Raw genomic sequence first — 18,448 nt, 5'->3', positions numbered from 1 at the left:
CAATCACCATAAGACAGCGTGAGACTTAGGGCACAGTCAGGGATGTGTCAGACACAAAACACAAGAGTGATTGCACTGTCCATACTTGCATTTTGAGTTAGTGAGCTGGTACTGAATCAACATAATATCTGTCACCAGACATTTTCTGTGACTGCAGGAGGCCTGACCAGGCTACTTACCATCCACACAATGAAGGGCACAACAATGATCACCAGGCCGAACAGGACGATGAGTAAAATGGCCCACCAAGGAGGCTTCTCTTCTGATGAAACACCAGCAGCAACTGTAATTTTTACAATAACAGAAATGGTGAAATATGATGCATTAGATAAAAGGACTTGTTACCTATAATCCTGGTTTGCTCTCAGGGGAATCTCCATTAAAATCATAAGCACAGAATAGTCTAGCCCACGTGCGGGGATCCCAGAGCACCTCTTTACAATATATATTCTTCAGTGTAGATGTTCGCCCTTTCTTCACCAAGGCCAAGATAAGCATTTTATTTATTAAAATGGTTTGCAGCTTATAAATGAGGCTATGTCGGCCAATTACTTTAATTTGCATTTTAAAAGGGAGTAAGTAATATACAATTTACAAAAACAGGAATATGAGCAGGAGCTGTGTAATATGCCCCTATAAATCTCATTCACAAACTTTTTTTTAAAGGAAGATGGAGAAGAAGGAAGAGGACAATGTAAGCCTATAGGTTTTAGTTCTGCATCTATGAAAAGTGATTGTGTGCCATAAGGAATCACAGCCCACCAGTATCCCATCATGCTGAGTAGGTGGCAATTACCTCAGCTCTTTTTTACCTAGCAAACAGTACTACGACTTAAGGAAATAGACTACCTATTAATCATCTCTGTCCCTTCCACCTGGTAGGAGGGTGGGTTGCTTATGATCTCAATGGAGATTCCCCTGAGACAGAACCAGGATTACAAAGTAAAAAACCATTGTTCTTTCTCATGGGATCTCCATTGATAATAATGAGCACTGAACAGAGTTGCAAGCCCATTCCTACAAACTGTGGTAGAAGAAGAAAAAGACATTACATAGAGAACACTAAGCAAAGAGATTCCTCAGGGAAGCCTGTCCTATTTGAGCATATGTCCCAACAATAGAGTGTGGTAAAAGTGTAAACCGATTTCCACATAGCTGCTTTGTGTATTACAGCAATATTATTTTTTCTTATCAAAGCAGCTGTAGCTACTTTCTCTCTAGTGGAAGGAGTTTTGGTCTACCAGACAGAACTTTATTCACTTTTTGGTAGCATAGCAGGACAGGATGCAAGAAACTATCCACCTAGATATTGATTGTTCATACATGGCGAAACCTGTACGTACAGGGCCATACTTTACAAATACTTGATTAGATTTGTGTATGTCTTTTGTTTTGTCTAAATAAAATGTTAAGATCAGTCTACCATCTAAAGTGTAGAGAGATCGTTCTGTGGGAGTGGAAGGGTGCTGAAAGATAGCAGGCAAAATAATGGACTGATTAATGTGAAAATCCAAAACAACTTTGCGTAGGATTTTCGGATACCATGTCCTCAAAAATGTATCTTCTAACAATGAAGTTACCATCAAACCCAGTGACAAGGGTGGTGGTATTGTGGTTTTAGACATTATGGATTACAAAGAAAAAATTCAGGCAATGTTGGAAGTACCTGAACATTATTCAAGAACTAACACATATCCAGAACAGAGAATTAAAACAAAAATTCATAACATCACTCAGAGAGCCCTGGAGAAAGGCTTGATTTGCACGCAGGAGTTTGAGTACCTCAATAGGCCATTTAATAACATTCCGGTTCTATGTAGAGTACCCATAACCCATAAAAATACTACTAAACCGCTGTTTAGACCAATTATATCTACTATTGGGTCTATAACTGAACCACTATCCAAAAACTTTGATGTGTTTTTACAGCCCCTGGTATCTGATCTTCCTGCCTATGTTAGAGACACTGGCAACCTGGTTGGGAAGATAGACGATATAGCCTTCAATTCCCATACTGATGTTTTTGTCTCTATGGACATTGAGGCGCTATATACAAATAACCCCCAAAGAGGGGCACTAGAAGCAGTAAAAAGCCCCCTTGAGAAAAGTGACAGCCAAGATGACCATTTGTTCATCCTAGAGTGTCTGGCCATAGTACTCCAGGAGAATTATTTCGCATTCAACAAATCGATTTACAAATAAATTCAGGGCGTGAGTATGGGCACGGCTTGCTCCCCAAATGTAGCCAATATTTTTATGGGTGCATTTAAAGAGCCATTCATTTTTAATGAGATTGCACCATTTTTTTAAAAATCCAACATTGGCAATCAATTTATTAATGACATTTTTTCATATGCAGCGGTCCAGAAGAACAACTCACTGACTTCATTTTATAGATTAACTTGTGTGATCCCCATTTGTGGTTCAGTCCAAAATGAGCAAAGAGAGGATTGAATTCCTCGATATTTGGATCCAAGTTATTGACAAAACTATCGAGGTCTCTCTCTATACTAAGCCCAAAGCAAGAAACACGCTCCTTCAATATGAGAGCTATCGCCCGCGGTGTCAGATAGACAGCATACCGTTCAGTCAGTATCTGCGGTTACGCAGAAACTGTACTAACATCTGGAATTTTGACCTGCATGCGTAACAACTAAAAGGCAAACTCCTTAACAGAGGATACCCCCATAGACTCATCAAGGAAGCCTATAAGAGGGCTAAGTATTACAATAGATAGGCACTTCTTCAAAACAAACTCATCGCAGATGACATCAAGTTGGTATATGTTACCCAACACTCTCATTTTAACAACATACTCCGCCAGATCATCAATTCGCAGTAGCATATTTTTAACTCAGGCCACCAAGTCAACTATTTACCCTGACCAATTTTTGATTTTCGGCGGAATAAAAATCTCCAAATTCATTAGTCAAATCGATTCTTCCTGGAGAAAAGGAATATACTCATATCTGTCACAGGAAAGAACACCATCAGTGGCACACATAAATGTGGCAATTTTGCCATGTATTCAACTCTGCTATTGTATCATCAGAACTAGAATGGGGTAAACGAAAATTCCATTTTAAAAAATGACCAACTGCAGAACTACCAACATTGTGCATCTTATTTTATGTCCCTGCCAATAGGGCTACGTAGGTGGAATGAGCAGAGAATTTAGAATTAGGTTTGGTGAGCACAAATCCGCTATCAGAAATAAGCGCACAGGTGCTCCATTGGTTGCGCATTGGCATGAACTAAAACATTCAGAAAAAGATCTCAAATGGATTATTCTAGATAGAATACATCATCCTAAGCGGGGCAATATTGATAGCCTGAGACGTAAGAGGGAAGTGATTAGGATATATAACCCCCAGACCGCTATCACTAGCCTTAATGAATATCTACCATGGGAAAATGCCATAATGTAAATATATTTTTTCCTTTACCCTTATGCATGCTGAGTAAGTTCAGTATTTATTTATTTAGATTTGTAGAGCGCCTTATCACGCAGGGGTCTCTAAGCGCTTGTCAGAGGGTACACACAAGTTCGATGAAGAGGCAGAGAGCTGCTAGGGCGTACCCCAAGCCTCCAGGAAGAGCACGGTTTTAAGCTTCTTCCTGAAGGGTAGGAGGTTTGGTTCCTTGCGCAAGTTCACTGGCAAGTTGTTCCAAGCCACGGGAATTGCATTGGAGAAAGCTCTCCCTCCCATAGAAGATAGTTTAAAGAGGGGCAGACCAGGTGGGTGGCATCTACTGATCGAAGGGTCCTGCTGGGAGCGTAGGGGACTAGACGTTCCTTGATGTATTTTGGGGCTTGTCCGTACAGGGCTTTATGTGTGGTACAGAGACCCTTGAACATAATTTGCTGCTTAATTGGGAGCCAGTGGAGCTCACGTAACAGTGGTGTAACGTGTGCCCGTCTAGGTTTTTTAAAAGTTAATCTTGCTGCGTCGTTCATGACTATTTGTAATCTGGCCAACAGTTGTTGAGGGAGGCCAGCATACAACAAATTGCCATAATCCAGATCCGACAAGATCACAGCTGATACCGCCCGTTCAATTCGCAAAGAAGGGAAGGGGGTGTTTTGGCCAAAAAACAGGGACTTGGAAAAAAAGAGGGTTGTGAAGGACATTTTCTGTAGGCAGTAACATGTTGTCAAATGGACCTTAATAGAACACACAGTCTACCTCAAGAACTTGAAAACCTTTCTTTTCCCCAATTAAAATCCCCCCCATGCCTCACTGAATAGCTTTGGGTGGTAGGGTCTGAATGGGGGAGAGGGCGTTGGCAACCAAACTCTTGGTGGCGATACCGTAGCGCGGGGACACACTAGCCTAGTGTAACCAGGCGCTTTACAAACTTGCATATTATTAATATTATAATTGCAAGCCGGAATTGGCCAAATAAAGCGAGTATGGAAGTGTAGCTTCTTCTTGGCAAATAGATCAAAGTTCTTGTCAGAACATCAGACGCTGAATCTCTTCCATTTAAAAGAGTAAGCTGAACACGTTAACGGACTTTTAGCCTCTTTGAGAATATTGATGCATTCCTGTGGTATATTTAAATGTCTATATTTTACGAGCTCTGGAGCCATGCTGCCAAATTCAAAGAATAGAGATTTGGGATGAAGCATCTGACCTCCAAATTTCATGAGAACGTCCAGTCTATACAGCAACTTCATGTGAGGATGTTCTCACATGTGGAGAAGGTCTATTAACTACCATTGTCGGGGCCACTCCGGAGCTATTAAAATCATTCAGGCCTTTGAGTAAGACAGCTTGATGATTACTGATGGAATTAGGGGGATTAGAGGAAAAGTAAAGAGAAATTTGCCGGGCCAGGCGATCCATAGGGCATTCCACGATGTACCTCAAGGCAAAGTTTGGTAATTTTTTATTTTATGCAGTTGCAAATAAATCCCACGTGCCAATGATGGTTTGAACGACATTGTTGTTCAGAACCTACTCGTGATTTTCTTAAAGAATCCTGCTGAGGGAGTCTGCATAAATATTCTTTACCCTTGGTAGATGGGTTGTAGTGATTCTCAGGTCCCTCGCTAACAACCAATTCCATAATATTTGGGCTTCCAGTTACAAGGCTCAGGATCTTTTTCCTCCTTGCCTGTTCAGAGAGTGCATTGTCGTTAGGTTTTCAGTCTGATCAAGAAATTATTTAATGTTGAAGGACCGTAGGAAAGACCACAATGCTAAAGGAACAGCTTGTAGTTTCAGGACATTCAAGATAAGTAATTTCTTTCATGGACCATGTTCCCTGAATTTGAAGGTGATCCTTGTGCGCTCCCCAAGCTAACAGAGAGGCTTAGGTCACTATCGTCTGGGAGGGAACATCCTGATGTAAATGCTTCCTTGCACGAGATTTTTCGGCTTGCACCACCATTTGAGAGAGTGCCTCGCTGTGAGGAGAAGTGTGATCTTGTCTTCATGGTTGCCTGAGCATTTACTCCACTGGCCCTCCAGATACTCTTGTAATGGTATCATCTGAAGACGGGCATTTGGCATCAAAAATATGCAAAATGCCTTCGTGCTTTTAAAGAAGATACTTTTCTCACCATTGGATGAGAGATTGACATTTTAGACTTATGGATACAAGTCTCTCTACTAAAGGATACACTTTTGCTTTTATGCAGTCTATAGTTCCTCCTAGATAATGAAGAGGCTGAACAGATTATGAGGTTGATTTCTGGTGATTGACATGGAGACTGAGGGCCTTATTACGATCCCGACTGTAGCATTACAATGCGATCGGACCATACTCCCATTTCTCTATGGGAGCTTTTGCTACTGCCATAAACCGGCCTTAGCACAAGCTCCCATAGTGAAATGGGAGAACCTGTTCATCCCTGCACCATGTGGCAGGCACCTTAAGGTACCTGTCACTCGGTGCAGGGATTAGCAGGGGACACCATAGGTGCCCCCTCAGCCCCCAACCAGAGGCCACAGGGTTAAGGAGGCCCTGCTAGAGACCCGAGGTCAATTTCTGACAGACTTTGCATGTCAGAAAGCCCAACATGGTAAGCCTGTCGGAAACTGACATCGTAATCCCTATGGCAGAAATGCTGTCCAGAGGGATTAAGGTCAGGCCTCCGAATGGCCAATGGGTTCTTTGAGCCTGTTGGAATCCAGCCGAATGACCAGCTGGTTTTACCTCCCACTGCCTGCATCATAATGTGGTAGTCGAAAGTGAAACCTGCGATGAGATCCGGAAAGCCTCAGACTGTGGTAGGAGGCTTTCTGGGTTTCACAATAATGAGGTCTGAGCCTATTCAGAATAGAGTTAGATGTTAGATGTTGAATTTGTGCTTGTTGTTGCATTGACGCCTTGATAATCCAGTTATCTAAGTATGGATAAATGAATATTCTGCGTATCCTGTGATGTGTGGCGACCAATGCGATAAACTTAGGAAAAGCTTTGGGGGCTGTACTTATAGTGATCATGTACTACTACAAATCTCAGGAATTTGCTGTGTTTCCTGGCTACTAGAATGTGAAAGTACGTCTCCTGAGGAACTATGTAACACAGCCATTCTCCTTGATGGAGTTTAGGATAAATTAGATGTAATGCTAACATTCTGGATTTTTCTCTCTGTATTCATTTGTTTGCAACTTTCAGATCTAGTATGGGTCTGAATTCATTTTTGGGACCTTTATTGTTGACCAAGAAATAAAGGTAATAAATCCCTGTTCGCCATGGGTTGGGAGGTACAAGCTCCACCGCATACTTCTGTAGAAGGATGTTCACTTCTGATCTCAGCATTTTAAGACATTGATTGGAGGATTTTAGTGGAATATTTTGTGAAAGACTGATGAATATGAGGCTATAACCATTCTGTACAAATTTCAGAACCCAGGCATATGGTGGGTAACAGATGAAGGGAAGGCAGAGGCTCACTGTTTGGAGCCTGTAGGAGGTTTTCCTACTTGTAGATATTGGTAGCCACCTCTTTCCTTTGGTTGACGCCTTTGGCACTGCTGGAAAGGGCTTTGCTGCTAATGTTGGTGGTGGCCTTGCAACCAATGAGAGGTGTGAACCCATTTTGGATAGTACTGCCTTTCATAAGGTTTGTAAGGGTGGATTCATTGCTCCTTACATTTCTCCTGAACAAGGACTTGATCACAATTAGGCCTGGGTAGAGTTCGCAGAGTTCCTCTATGTAGAATTCCGGGTAATGACCAAAAAACCCTGCTGCGCTACGCAGAGTTCCACAAGTGGCAAAGTGTGTCAAGTAGCACCATTCATGCTGATTTTGACCAGCCGGTGTTTGTCCCACACTGGAAAATCAGCGCCAACGGCGCAATGCACAGCGTAAGAGAGCACGGCTTCTTTCTGCCGCTCGAGTAGATGCTTTACTTGAGCCGCAGCTTCCTCAATGCGAACGGAAGGTTTCTAAATGCATGCTGTAGCAACCATTTGTTGCTGGGAGGTGGTCTAGCATTGGATTTTCCTCGCTCATGCTCGCTAACTTAACATTAGCGAGCGAGGAAAAAACTCTGTCCCGCAGAACTGAGTTTTTCGGAGCTCTGCCTGCTCCGTGGAGTGCGGCTATGGAAAGTCAAGAAGAAGGGCTAGCGAAGATGGTGTGTACCCCTGGAATATTCTGAGTCAGACGTTGATGGCCACCTTCTTGTTCTCAATCCCCTGACCCTTTCTACAGATCTGGTATGCCTCAATATTGGCAGGCTTTTGGATGTCGATTTCCCTCTATGTCTCGATGTTGACAGACTTTTCGTCGTCGGGCGACCCTTGTGCCTTGACGTCATGGAAACCTTGGACATTGACCTCCTGTGTCTTGATGTTGAATATTATCTCCTTCTTGACTTTGATCCAGCTCTAGATGATGAGCATGGAGGCACTGTACCTCATACCATGTCGATGCCAACCTGGAATTGCATCCTTTTTTACTATTTTTTCTCATTAGATCTTCTTCTCCTGGAGTCCTCAGAGGAAGGTGGAAGAGTCCTGGTAGAGGTTTGACCCTCTAGTCGCTCATGTGATGTCCTACCTTTTGTACTGTGCTTCATGCTTTCTGCATCGCTCTTCAGCTCCATGAAGGGGAATCTTCTCTATATCCCCCAGGGTACACCTGGAAAAGGTCTTGGATGTGACTGACAGGAAGAGAGAAAATACACACATCCAGAGGATCAGATTTGGCCTTCTTTCTGTCACAGATAGACCTTTTGTCAAATCAAGATGGCATTTTATTTGATTAGAAAAATTATTCTCCTGTCGGAAATCGACAAGAAAACGCTGGAAATGTTGGAAACCATTGAGTTAAGGTGTTGACAAAAAATTCGGAGTCAATCAATCAATCAATCAATCCATTCGTAAAGCACGCTACTCACCCGTGAGGGTATCAAGGCGCTGGCGGGAGGGGGGGGTGCCACTACTGCTCGAATAACCAGGTCTTGAGGTGTCTCCTGAAGGTGAGATGGTCCTGGGTCAGTCGTAGGTGTGCGGGGATGGAGTTCCATGTCTTGGCTGCCAGGTAGGAGAATGATCTTCCTCCGGTGGTGGCTCTGCGAATCTGTGGGACGGTGGCGAGGGCGAGGCTGGTGGAGCGGAGCTGGAGGGTGGGGGTGTAGAACTAGAGGCGGTTGTTGAGGTATTCGGGCCCATGTTGTGAAGTGCTTTGGGTACGTGGGTGAGCAGCCTGAACGTGATCCTCTTGCTGACGGGGAGCCAGTGCAGGTTTCTCAGGTGGGCGGATGTGTGGTTGTGGCGAGGGATGTCGAGGATGAGTCATGCGGAGGCGTTCTGTATGCCCTGAAGCCGTTTCTGAAGTTTAGCTGTGGTTCCTGCGTATAGGGCGTTTCAGTAGTCCAGTCGGCTGGTGACGAGGGCCTGGGTGACTGTCTTTCTGGTTTTGGTGGGGATCCACCGGAAGATCTTTCGGAGCATGCGCAGGGTGTTGAAGCATGAGGACGAGACTGCGTTGACTTGCTTGGTCATCGTGAGGGAGGAGTCCAGGATGAATCCCAGGTTGCGAGCGTCGTCAGTGGGTGTCGGTGCGGTGCCCAGCGTCGTGGGCCACCAGGAGTCGTCCCAGGTGGATGAGTATTGTCCGAGGATGAGAACCTCCATCTTGTCCGTGTTGAGCTTCAGACGGCTGTGCTTCAACCATTCTGCGACATCTTTCATTCCATCCTGGAAGTTGGCTTTGGCGGTGAGAGGGTCTTTGGTGAGGGAGAGTATCAGTTGGGGGTCGTCGGCGTAGGAGATGACGTTGAGGTTGTGTTTGCGTGCGATGGTAGCAAGGGGGCTCATGTAGATATTGAGGAGGGTTGGGCTGAGTGAAGAGCCCTGCGGTACACCGCAGATGATCTTGGTGGCCTCGGAGCGGAAGGGAGGGAGGCTGACTCTCTGGGTTCTGTCGGAGAGGAACGTTGTGATCCAGTCCAGGGCCTTTCCTTGGATCCCAGAGTTGTAGAGGCGGGTTATTAGGGTGCGGTGGCAGACGGTATCAAAGGCTGCTGAGAGGTCCAGGAGGATGAGAGCGGCTGTCTCTCCGTTGTCCATCAGGGTCCTGATGTCATCGGTGGCTGCGATGAGGGCTGTCTCGGTGCTGTGGTTGGCTCGGAATCCGGACTGGAATCGGTCGAGCGAGTTGTTTGCTTAGAGGAATGCAGCCAGCTGTTTATTGACGGTCTTCTCAATGACTTTAGCCGGGAAGGGGAGAAGAGAGATGGGGCGAAAGTTCTTGAGGTCTTTGGGGTCCGCTGTTGGTTTCTTCAGAAGGGCATTGATTTCTGCGTGTTTCCAGCTTCCAGGGAAGGTGGCTGATGTGAAGGAGCTGTTAATGATGTGAAGGAGGTGTGGTGCGATGATGGTGTCAGCTTTGTTGAAGATATGATGAGGACATGGGTCGGAGGGGGAGTCGGAGTGGATGGTGTTCATGAGGTGGGTGGTGTCTTCAGTGCTGATGGGCGTCCATGCGCTGAGGCTGGTGGTGGGGGTCGTTGGTTTGGTGGCTGGAGGTGGAGTCTGGGGTCCGAAGCTATCATGTATATCTGCGATCTTGCGGTGGAAGAATGCGGCGAGGGAGTTGCAGAGGTCTTGCGACGGTGTGATGTCGTTGTTCCTGGCGCTGGGGTTGGAGAGCTCTTTGATGATGCTGAAGGGTTCCTTGCTGTTTTGGGATTTGTTGTCCAGCCGCTCTTTGAACGATGTCCTTTTGGTGGTGCGGATCATCTGGTGATATTCGCGGGTGGCGCTCTTGAGGGCTGTCATGTTTTCTGATGTCCGCTTGTGGCGCCAAGCTTTTTCGAGGGTTCGGCATGATTCCTTTGTGATTTTGAGGGCGTCTGTGAACCATGAGGTTTTTCTGTTGCTAGTCTTGCCTGGGTGTTTCTACAATGGAGCGAGGTCATCGGCGCAGTTGGTGATCCACTGTGCGAGATTGTCTGCTGCGTCGTTGGTGTCAGGGGTGTCGACAGGTGGGTTCTGGCTCAGCGATGTGGTCAGCTGGTCTGTGGTGACTCTGCTCCAGCACCTGCGGGGGATCTGTAGCGTGTGGTGGTGGGATGTGGTCTTCTTGAAGGTGAAGTGGATGCAGCTGTGGTCGGTCCAGTGTAGTCCGGTGGAGTGGCTTTAAGGCAACATGGTTGCTGGCAGAGAAGATGGGGTCGAGCGTGTGGCCGGCGTAGTAGGTGGGGGTGTTCACCAGTTGCTTGAGTCCGAGGTTGGCGAGGTTGTCGAGCAGGTTGGTGGTGTTGTTGTCGTGGTTTTTCTCCAGGTGGAAGTTAAGGTCCCCTAGGAGGATGTACTCTGGTGAGGCTAGGGCGTGCGGACTGATGAAGTCGGCGATGGCTTCGCTGAATTGTGTCCATGGGCCTGGGGGTCTGTAGATGAGCGTTCCTCTGAGGGTGGTCTGGGGGTCAGTGTGGATCTGGAAGTGTGGGTGTGCGGCGGCGGTGATTATGTCTTCAGCGTTGGTCGTGACGCTGATGGTGTTCCTGTAGATGATGGCGATTCCTCCTCCAGTTTTGTTGACGCGGTCCTTCCGGGTGATTTTGTAGCCGTCTGGGATGGCTATGGCGATGTCGGGGGTCGAGGAGGCATTCATCCAGGTTTCCGTGAGGAAGGCGACGTCTGGTGCTGTTGTATCAAGGAGTTCCCAGAGGTTGATGGCCTGTTTGTGGACGGAGCAGGTGTTGAGGAGGATGCACTTGAGGTGGTTGTTGTTGTCGTTGCTGTGTTCGGTGGGCGGGGTGCAGGTTCGGAGGCAGGAGAATTTGCATGCTTGGCTGGTGAAGGGTCAGTGGGTGCGCTTCGGGGTGGATCGGTGGCAGGCGGCAGGTCGTCCTGTGTTGAGTCCGGTGAGGGTGGCGGTGTCGTACCTCAGTCGGGTGCCCTGGCACCAGCTAGGGCCAGGGGTTCTGGCGCTGGGCGTGGTCCAGGCGCGGACGGGCGCATATCGGCTTGCCTTTGGCGCGCCAGCAGCGCGCTCGCTGCGCACGTCTGCTGCGCGATCTCCATAAGAGGCGAAGTGGGAGGGAGGGGCAGCTGGGAGGCGGGAGCGGGGTGGCCAATGGATGGGTGGGCAGGGGAACAGAAAGAAAAAGGGGGCGGGGCCACGGGGGAGCAGCGGCGGGAAGCGGGGAGCGGGGGGGCACCGAGGGCAGGGGCGCACAAGGAGCGCCTAAAAACCCACAAAAGACAATGGCCCAGTAAAAATACAGGAGAGCAACAACAAAAGTACAGTGAAGAAAGCAATGCAAACCCGGGGCACACCAGTGGCGAACCCTCGGCGCCACTCGGGTCCTAGAAGAGTCGAGCGGCGTGGGGAGTGACCTGGGGTCAGGTCACGCTCGCCTGCGCCGCGCGACCTCCGTAAGAGGCCAAGTGGAAGGGAGGGGCAGCTGGGAGGTGGGAGTGGGGTGGCCAGTGGGCGGGCGGGCAGGGGACCAGAGAGAAAAAGGGGGCGGGCCACAGGGGAGCAGAGGCGGGGAGCGGGGTGGCACCGAGGGCAGGGGCGCACAAGGAGCGCCTATAAATCCACAAAAGACAATGGCACAGTAAAAATACAGGAGAGCAACAACAAAAGTACAGTGAGGAAAGCAATGCAAACCCAGGGCACACCAGTGGCGAACGTTCGGCGGCACTCGGGTCCTAGAGGAGTCGAGCGGCGTGGGGAGTGACCTGGGGTCAGGTGAAAGTTTTGAAGGAACATCCCAAAAAAGGCTGAGCACAGTGCTCTAAGATCCTGTTACCAGGAGCTAGAAAAATTAACTGAGGTACCTGCCACCTACTGGGCATGATAGAATACAGTGGGCTGTGCTTCCTTAAGACACAGAGTCACTTTACATATCTGCAGAGCTGCAGCCTATAGGTCTACATTGCCTTCTTCCTTCTTCTCCATGTTCCTTTAATAAATATTTATGAATGACATTTATAAGGACAAATTACACAGCTCCTGCTAATTTCCTTGTTTTTTTAATTATATATTACCCCTTTTTAGAATGTAAATTAAAGCAATTGGCCAAATGCAGCTTAATTTATAGGCTGCAAAACATTTTAATAAATGAATTGCTCTGCCTGGCCCAACTGAAAAAATACGAACATCTATACCGATCCCCGCATGTGTGCTGGACTACTCAGTTCCCCTGGGAGAGAAATCATGTTCTTATTGGTTAGACTGCATAGTCCAAAAATTCTCTTCCCTACAAACATGCATGAACTGTCAGCTCTCGCCTTCAGAGCATTGCTCCAGAAAGTAGGAAGCATGTGAATATCACACACGGTGAAATGGAAAACCGATGCAAATGTGTACTTCTACAAAATTGCTGGTGTAGACCACAGTGGCTGCTCAGCACTCAAAGCTGGTATTGCCTCACACTGAGATATCTCTCTGCTGGTGTCGCCTTAAACTGAGATATCTCTCTGCTGGTGTCGCCTCAAACTGAGATATCTCTCTGGTGGTGTTGCCTCACAACGAGATTTCTTCCTGGTGGTATCATCACACACTGAGATATCTCTTTAGTGGTGTCAGCGCGCTCTGAGATATCTCTTAGCTGGTATCACCTCACAAAGAGATATCTGTGCTGGTATTGCCTTACACTGAGATATCTCTGTGCTTGTGTCACCCCACACTGAGATATCTGTGTCGGTATTGCCTCATACTAAGATATCTCTTTGCTGGTGTCACCTCACGCTGAGATCTCTCTCTGTTGGTATCACCTCAAACTGAGACTTGTGTCACCTCACACAGAGATATCTCTGCTGGTATCAACTCACCCTGAGCTATCTCTATGGGAATCACCTCAGACTGAGATATCTCTCTGCTGGTGTCACCTCACACTCAGATGTCTCCATCGGAATCACCTCACACTGAGATATCTCTCTGCTGGTATCACCTCACACTCAGATATCTCCATCGGTATCACCTCACACTGAGATATCTCTCTGCTGGTATCACCTCACATTAAGCTACTTCTTTGCTGGTGTCGCCTCGCACTGAGATATCTCTCTGCTGGCGTCACTTTTCACTAAGATATCTATCTGCTGGGGTCAGTTTACTCTGATATATATATCTCTCTGCTGGAATCACCTCACACAGAGATATCTCTCTGCTGGTATCACATTGCATTGAGATACATCTTTGCTGGTGTCGCCTTTCACTAAGATATCTCTTTGCTGGTGCTACTTCGCTCTGAGATATCTGCTGCTACCAGCATAAACTAAGATATTTCTCTGCTGGCATCGCCTCACACAGAGATATTTCTCTGCTGGAGTCACCTCACATTGAGTTTTCTCTGCTGGTGTCACGTCACACTGAGATCCCTCTCTGCTGGAGTTACCTCACTCTGTGCTCTGTTCTCTCCCTCACTCTCTGTATTCATCACCTTAGTTCCACCTCCCTCCACAGATAGATTCTCTGTGTACTCTAACCTTACTGACTATGAACTCTGCTAAAACACTTTCTAATGTCTCTTCTCTATACTAGACTCTCTGAACACTCAGCATATGCATTCTTTATTGTCTCATTGTTCCTATAAATTCTTACAACACATACTTTACTCTCCACAATCTACAGACTGAGCCAATACACATTTACTTGGGGATCTCCCCCACACATTCTCTAAGGAATCCCTAAGTTCATATTGTCGGTAGGATATCCCAGACGCTTTCTCTAGGAACTCTGCCCGGCTCTAGGTTCCAGTGCACCTGTGGTGCACACCACGGCTTGTAGTACGCACATTCCCCTCGAGGAGCTCCCCTCGAGGCGCTGCGCTGCGCAGGCACTCTCAGTGTTACAACTTAGTTAGGGTCTACTTACCGGCATTGGATGGACGGGTTGTAGAGGCTGTAGTGGTGTCACCCGTTCTGCCAGCTGCACCTGTTGCTCTGCTGGTAGTTGCAGTGCTGGCAGATGATCCAGTTCTACCAGCTGTTGTAGTGCTGGTTGTAGCAGTGCTGGCTGTAGCAGTGCCAGTTGTTGTGGCGCTGATCATACCAGGGCCAGTTGTAGCAGTGCCAGTGGTTTCACTACTGGTTGTAGCAGTGCCAGTTCTTGCACTGCCGGTTGTTGCAGTGCTGGTCGTAGCAGGGCCAGTTGTTGCAGAGCTGGTGGTAGCAGGGCCAGTTGTAGCAGAGCTGGTGGTAGCAGGGCCAGTTGTAGCAGAGCTGTTAGTAGCAGGGCTAGTTGTAGCAGAGCTGTTGATAGCAGGGCCAGTTGTAGCAGAACTGGACGTAGCAGGGCCTGTTGTAGCAGAGCTGGTTGTAGCAGAGCCAGTTGTAGCAGAGTTGGTCATGGCAGGGCCTGTTGTAGCAGAGCTGGTGGTAGCAGGGCCAGTTGTAGCAGAGCTGGTGGTAGCAGGGCCTGTTGTTGCAGAGCTGGTCGTAGCAGGGCCAGTTGTTGCAGAGCTGGTCGTAGCAGGGCCAGTTGTTGCAGAGCTGGTCGTAGCAGGGCCAGTTGTAGCAGAGCTTGTCGTAGCAGGACCAGTTGTAGCAGAGCTGGTCGTAGCAGGGCCAGTTGTAGCAGGGCTGGTTGTAGCAGAGGTGGTCATAGCAGGGCCAGTTGTAGCAGAACTGGACGTAGCAGGGCCTGTTGTAGCAGAGCTGGTTGTAGCAGAGCCAGTTGTAGCAGAGTTGGTCATGGCAGGGCCTGTTGTAGCAGAGCTGGTGGTAGCAGGGCCAGTTGTAGCAGAGCTGGTGGTAGCAGGGCCTGTTGTTGCAGAGCTGGTCGTAGCAGGGCCAGTTGTTGCAGAGCTGGTCGTAGCAGGGCCAGTTGTTGCAGAGCTGGTCGTAGCAGGGCCAGTTGTAGCAGAGCTTGTCGTAGCAGGACCAGTTGTAGCAGAGCTGGTCGTAGCAGGGCCAGTTGTAGCAGGGCTGGTTGTAGCAGAGGTGGTCATAGCAGGGCCAGTTGTAGCAGAGCTGGTTGTAGCAGTGCCAGTTGTTGCAGTGTTGGTCATAGTAGGGCCAGTTGTATCAGTGTCAGTTGGTGCAGTGATTGTTGAGGCTGCAGTTTCAGTTGTTATAATAGTTGTGGTTGGCATCAATGTAGTTGTGACACTTGTGGTTGGAGAGGCAGTTGTTGCGACAGTTGTTGTTGGAGAGGCTGTTGTTGCGACCGTTGTGTTTGAAGAGGCTGTTGCGACAGTTGTGTTTGAAGAGGCTGTTGCGACAGTTGTGGTTGGAGAGGCTGTTGTTGTGACAGTTGTGGTTGGCGAGACTGTTGTTGTGACAGTTGTGGTTGGTGCAATAAGATCTGGAAAAAGAACACAGGAACACATTAGTGATGTCATGACTACATCAGAGGGGGGTTCTTCTAGGTGAACTGAGTGAGCTGACAATGCAGGCTACCACCCAGAATGGTACAGTTCCTCCCTCCCCGCCACCAGTAGGGAGCTCTTTAAAAGCTTATTAGAGCGTTCTATTTAAGATGGTTAAAAATAGTGGGAAGCCAAATTCAGGGCCACTGGGGTTTACTGCAGTGCCTCTGCGTGGGCAGTGGGACCGAGGTTGTGATTACGGACATGTCTACAAAATGTGGGACAATTGCCGACCCTCATTAGTGGGCTAGTTTGCTGCTTTTCTTTCTTAGACAGCAGTGCTGTTGTGCAGCAACAAACCACATTTTTATGTCCGAAGCCACTGGTTTAATCTTTTGATAATGAAAATGCATGACGAAAGCTGCAGGTCTGACATATTTATTGTGTAAATCACATGTAAAAGACATAGGCCTTTAATGGTGGCTTTTACTACCCCTCCGACACTTGAAGGGCAAGATATGCAATAATCCTTGTTAGACCCTCTTCAGAGTGGCTGCATATTGTTTTGCCAACTGTACCTCAGATCAAGCCTTAGGGTGGAAGACTAGCACTACGATATTCCTTGCTAGACCTACTTAGGCGGGTTGTATATTGCTTTTCCAACAGTAATGTCGTACACATTTGTTATTTTATGACTGTATACTTGATGGTTACCTTGTAAGAAAGCATAATCTTAATACAGGAGGCCTGAGTTGATTGGAGTGAAGGGCCGATGACAGAGGTTATGGGTCTGAGTGATTCATTAGGAAATGTTTTGTCAAATGTCATGGGTCTGATCTGTTTATTATGAAAAATTACACCAAAGGCAGCAGGCCGGCATTCGTTATTGTGAAAATAGCATGTTAAAGCCGAGAGGCTCACACATTGGTATAGTAAGCACGGCATTTGGCGTTGGTTACTTCTTTGAAAACCCAGGGGAGGGGGGAGGTTTTCACAGTGATACTCCATGCTAAACCCTCCTGGAACAGCCTTTGAGATTTACTTGTAAGCTCTTAAAATAAAAAAGAATAAAAACATCTTTCCATACATATTCATACATAGACATGTGTTTCCTTTTACAGAGCCCCTTACATTTCTTTCCTTCTTTTTTTCTGAACATGCTCCTCCCCGTGTCAGACTCTCTCCCGGGGCGGCGGGGTTGCCGCTCATCTCATCGGCAGTGCGCTGCATTCTGTGCAGCCACGTTTTTTAAACTGGATGGCCATATTGGAATGGTAATGTCCAAGTGTATCACAGTTTTACCATTGATAATTGTAAGCTCTGAATACAGAAGAAAGTTGCTCCCTACAAACTGTGGTAGAAGAGAAAAAGGGGATAAATAGAAATTGCTAAGTAAAGAGATTCCACAGGGACGCCTGTCCTACTTGAAATAATTTCTAGCATCTGAGTCCAACCAATAGTGTCTCATAAAAGTGTAAAACCATTTCCACGAAGCTGCTTTGCATATTTTAGCAGTAGTTAAAGCGGCTGTAGCTGCTTTCCTCTAGTGGAATGAACTTTTGGTCAACCGGAAAAAAAAAATCCTTTCTGGTAGAATCTGGTAGGATGCAAGAATCTGTCCTCCTGGATATCGATTGTTTAGATGTGGCTAAATCTGGATGCACAGGGTGATAGTTTACAAAGAATTGATTAGACTTGCATATGTCTTTTGTTTTGTCTAGATAAAGTTTTAAGACCTGTCTGCAATCTAAAGTGTGGAGAGTTCTCTCTGCTGGAGTGGAAGGGATCTGAAAGAAAGTAGTCGACGTAATGGATTGATTAACGTGAAAATCCAAACCAACTTTGGATAAGAATTTAGGATGAATACTCATAACCATTTTACTGCTAAGGGATACTGTAAATGGTTTGTGAGAGCATAAAGCTTGAATCTCACTAACTCTACCTGCTGACGTGATAGCAACTAGGAAAGCATCCTTCCGAATAATGTGTTGTATTGAAGTATTATGAGTGGTTTCGAAAGGAGGTGCCATGAAACTTGAGATTATTATGTTCTAGTGGTGGGGGGTATACTCTACTCCGCTGGCGGAGTGTTCCCAACACGCGCTTCACTTCGATCACGTAATTTGGCAAAAATCTCTGTCATCTTTGTGTGGCGGAGTTTACTGGTATGTGCCCACCCCGAGCATTATTCATCTCTGAGATTTTGCCTTTCAGAAACCTTAGAGAGGGGCTGAAAAAAAGCTGGCACTACGCACAGATTTTGGGTAGGCAAAACGTAAACCAAATCCCACCAGTAGCGATCCACAGATTGCAGCAATTCTCTTTTAATACGTGTGTCTCGAGGTTGTTTGTGGCAGAGGTTGTTAGTGGCAGAGGTTTACTGGAGGTCACGTGCTCTAGAGGTCAGATAGCTGATTCACACAGCCCTCACACTCGACATACAGGAGAGGCAGGGATTATTCCAACATATCAGCCTTTGCCCAGCATCACGAGGCCCTAAAAGAGTTACCCAGGGATCCAGATAAAATGCGAATATGTAGAGTACAGTATAAGGCAGCACTACGGAATAGGACGAAGGAACTGCAAAATTAATATTTGGGTAAACTGATAATGGCATGTAGGCTGAAGGTCACCAGAGCCTTCTGGATTGAGGCAGACAAGGTTAGGTCTGTATGTGCTAAGCTCGACTCTGTTGTCACTACCATCAGCTCCGAAGCTTG

General features: G+C 47.1%; 1 protein-coding gene across 1 annotated transcript in view; it reads right to left on the bottom strand.

Annotated features, from left to right (window-relative positions):
• LOC144803959 (uncharacterized) overlaps positions 1 to 18,448 on the bottom strand; it is a 200,784-nt gene that overhangs the window by 15,341 nt on the left and 166,995 nt on the right. The window contains exons 9-10 of the mRNA XM_078671887.1: positions 14,294 to 15,724; positions 180 to 283 (exon numbers count right to left, since the gene is read on the bottom strand). Coding sequence (XP_078528013.1) covers positions 180 to 283; positions 14,294 to 15,724 — 1,535 coding nt within the window. The remainder of the gene's footprint in view (positions 1 to 179; positions 284 to 14,293; positions 15,725 to 18,448) is intronic.

Source organism: Lissotriton helveticus, chromosome 1_2, assembly GCF_964261635.1.
Source record: "Lissotriton helveticus chromosome 1_2, aLisHel1.1, whole genome shotgun sequence".
NCBI lineage: Eukaryota > Metazoa > Chordata > Amphibia > Caudata > Salamandridae > Lissotriton > Lissotriton helveticus.
This window is presented reverse-complemented; position numbering and strand designations above follow the sequence as displayed.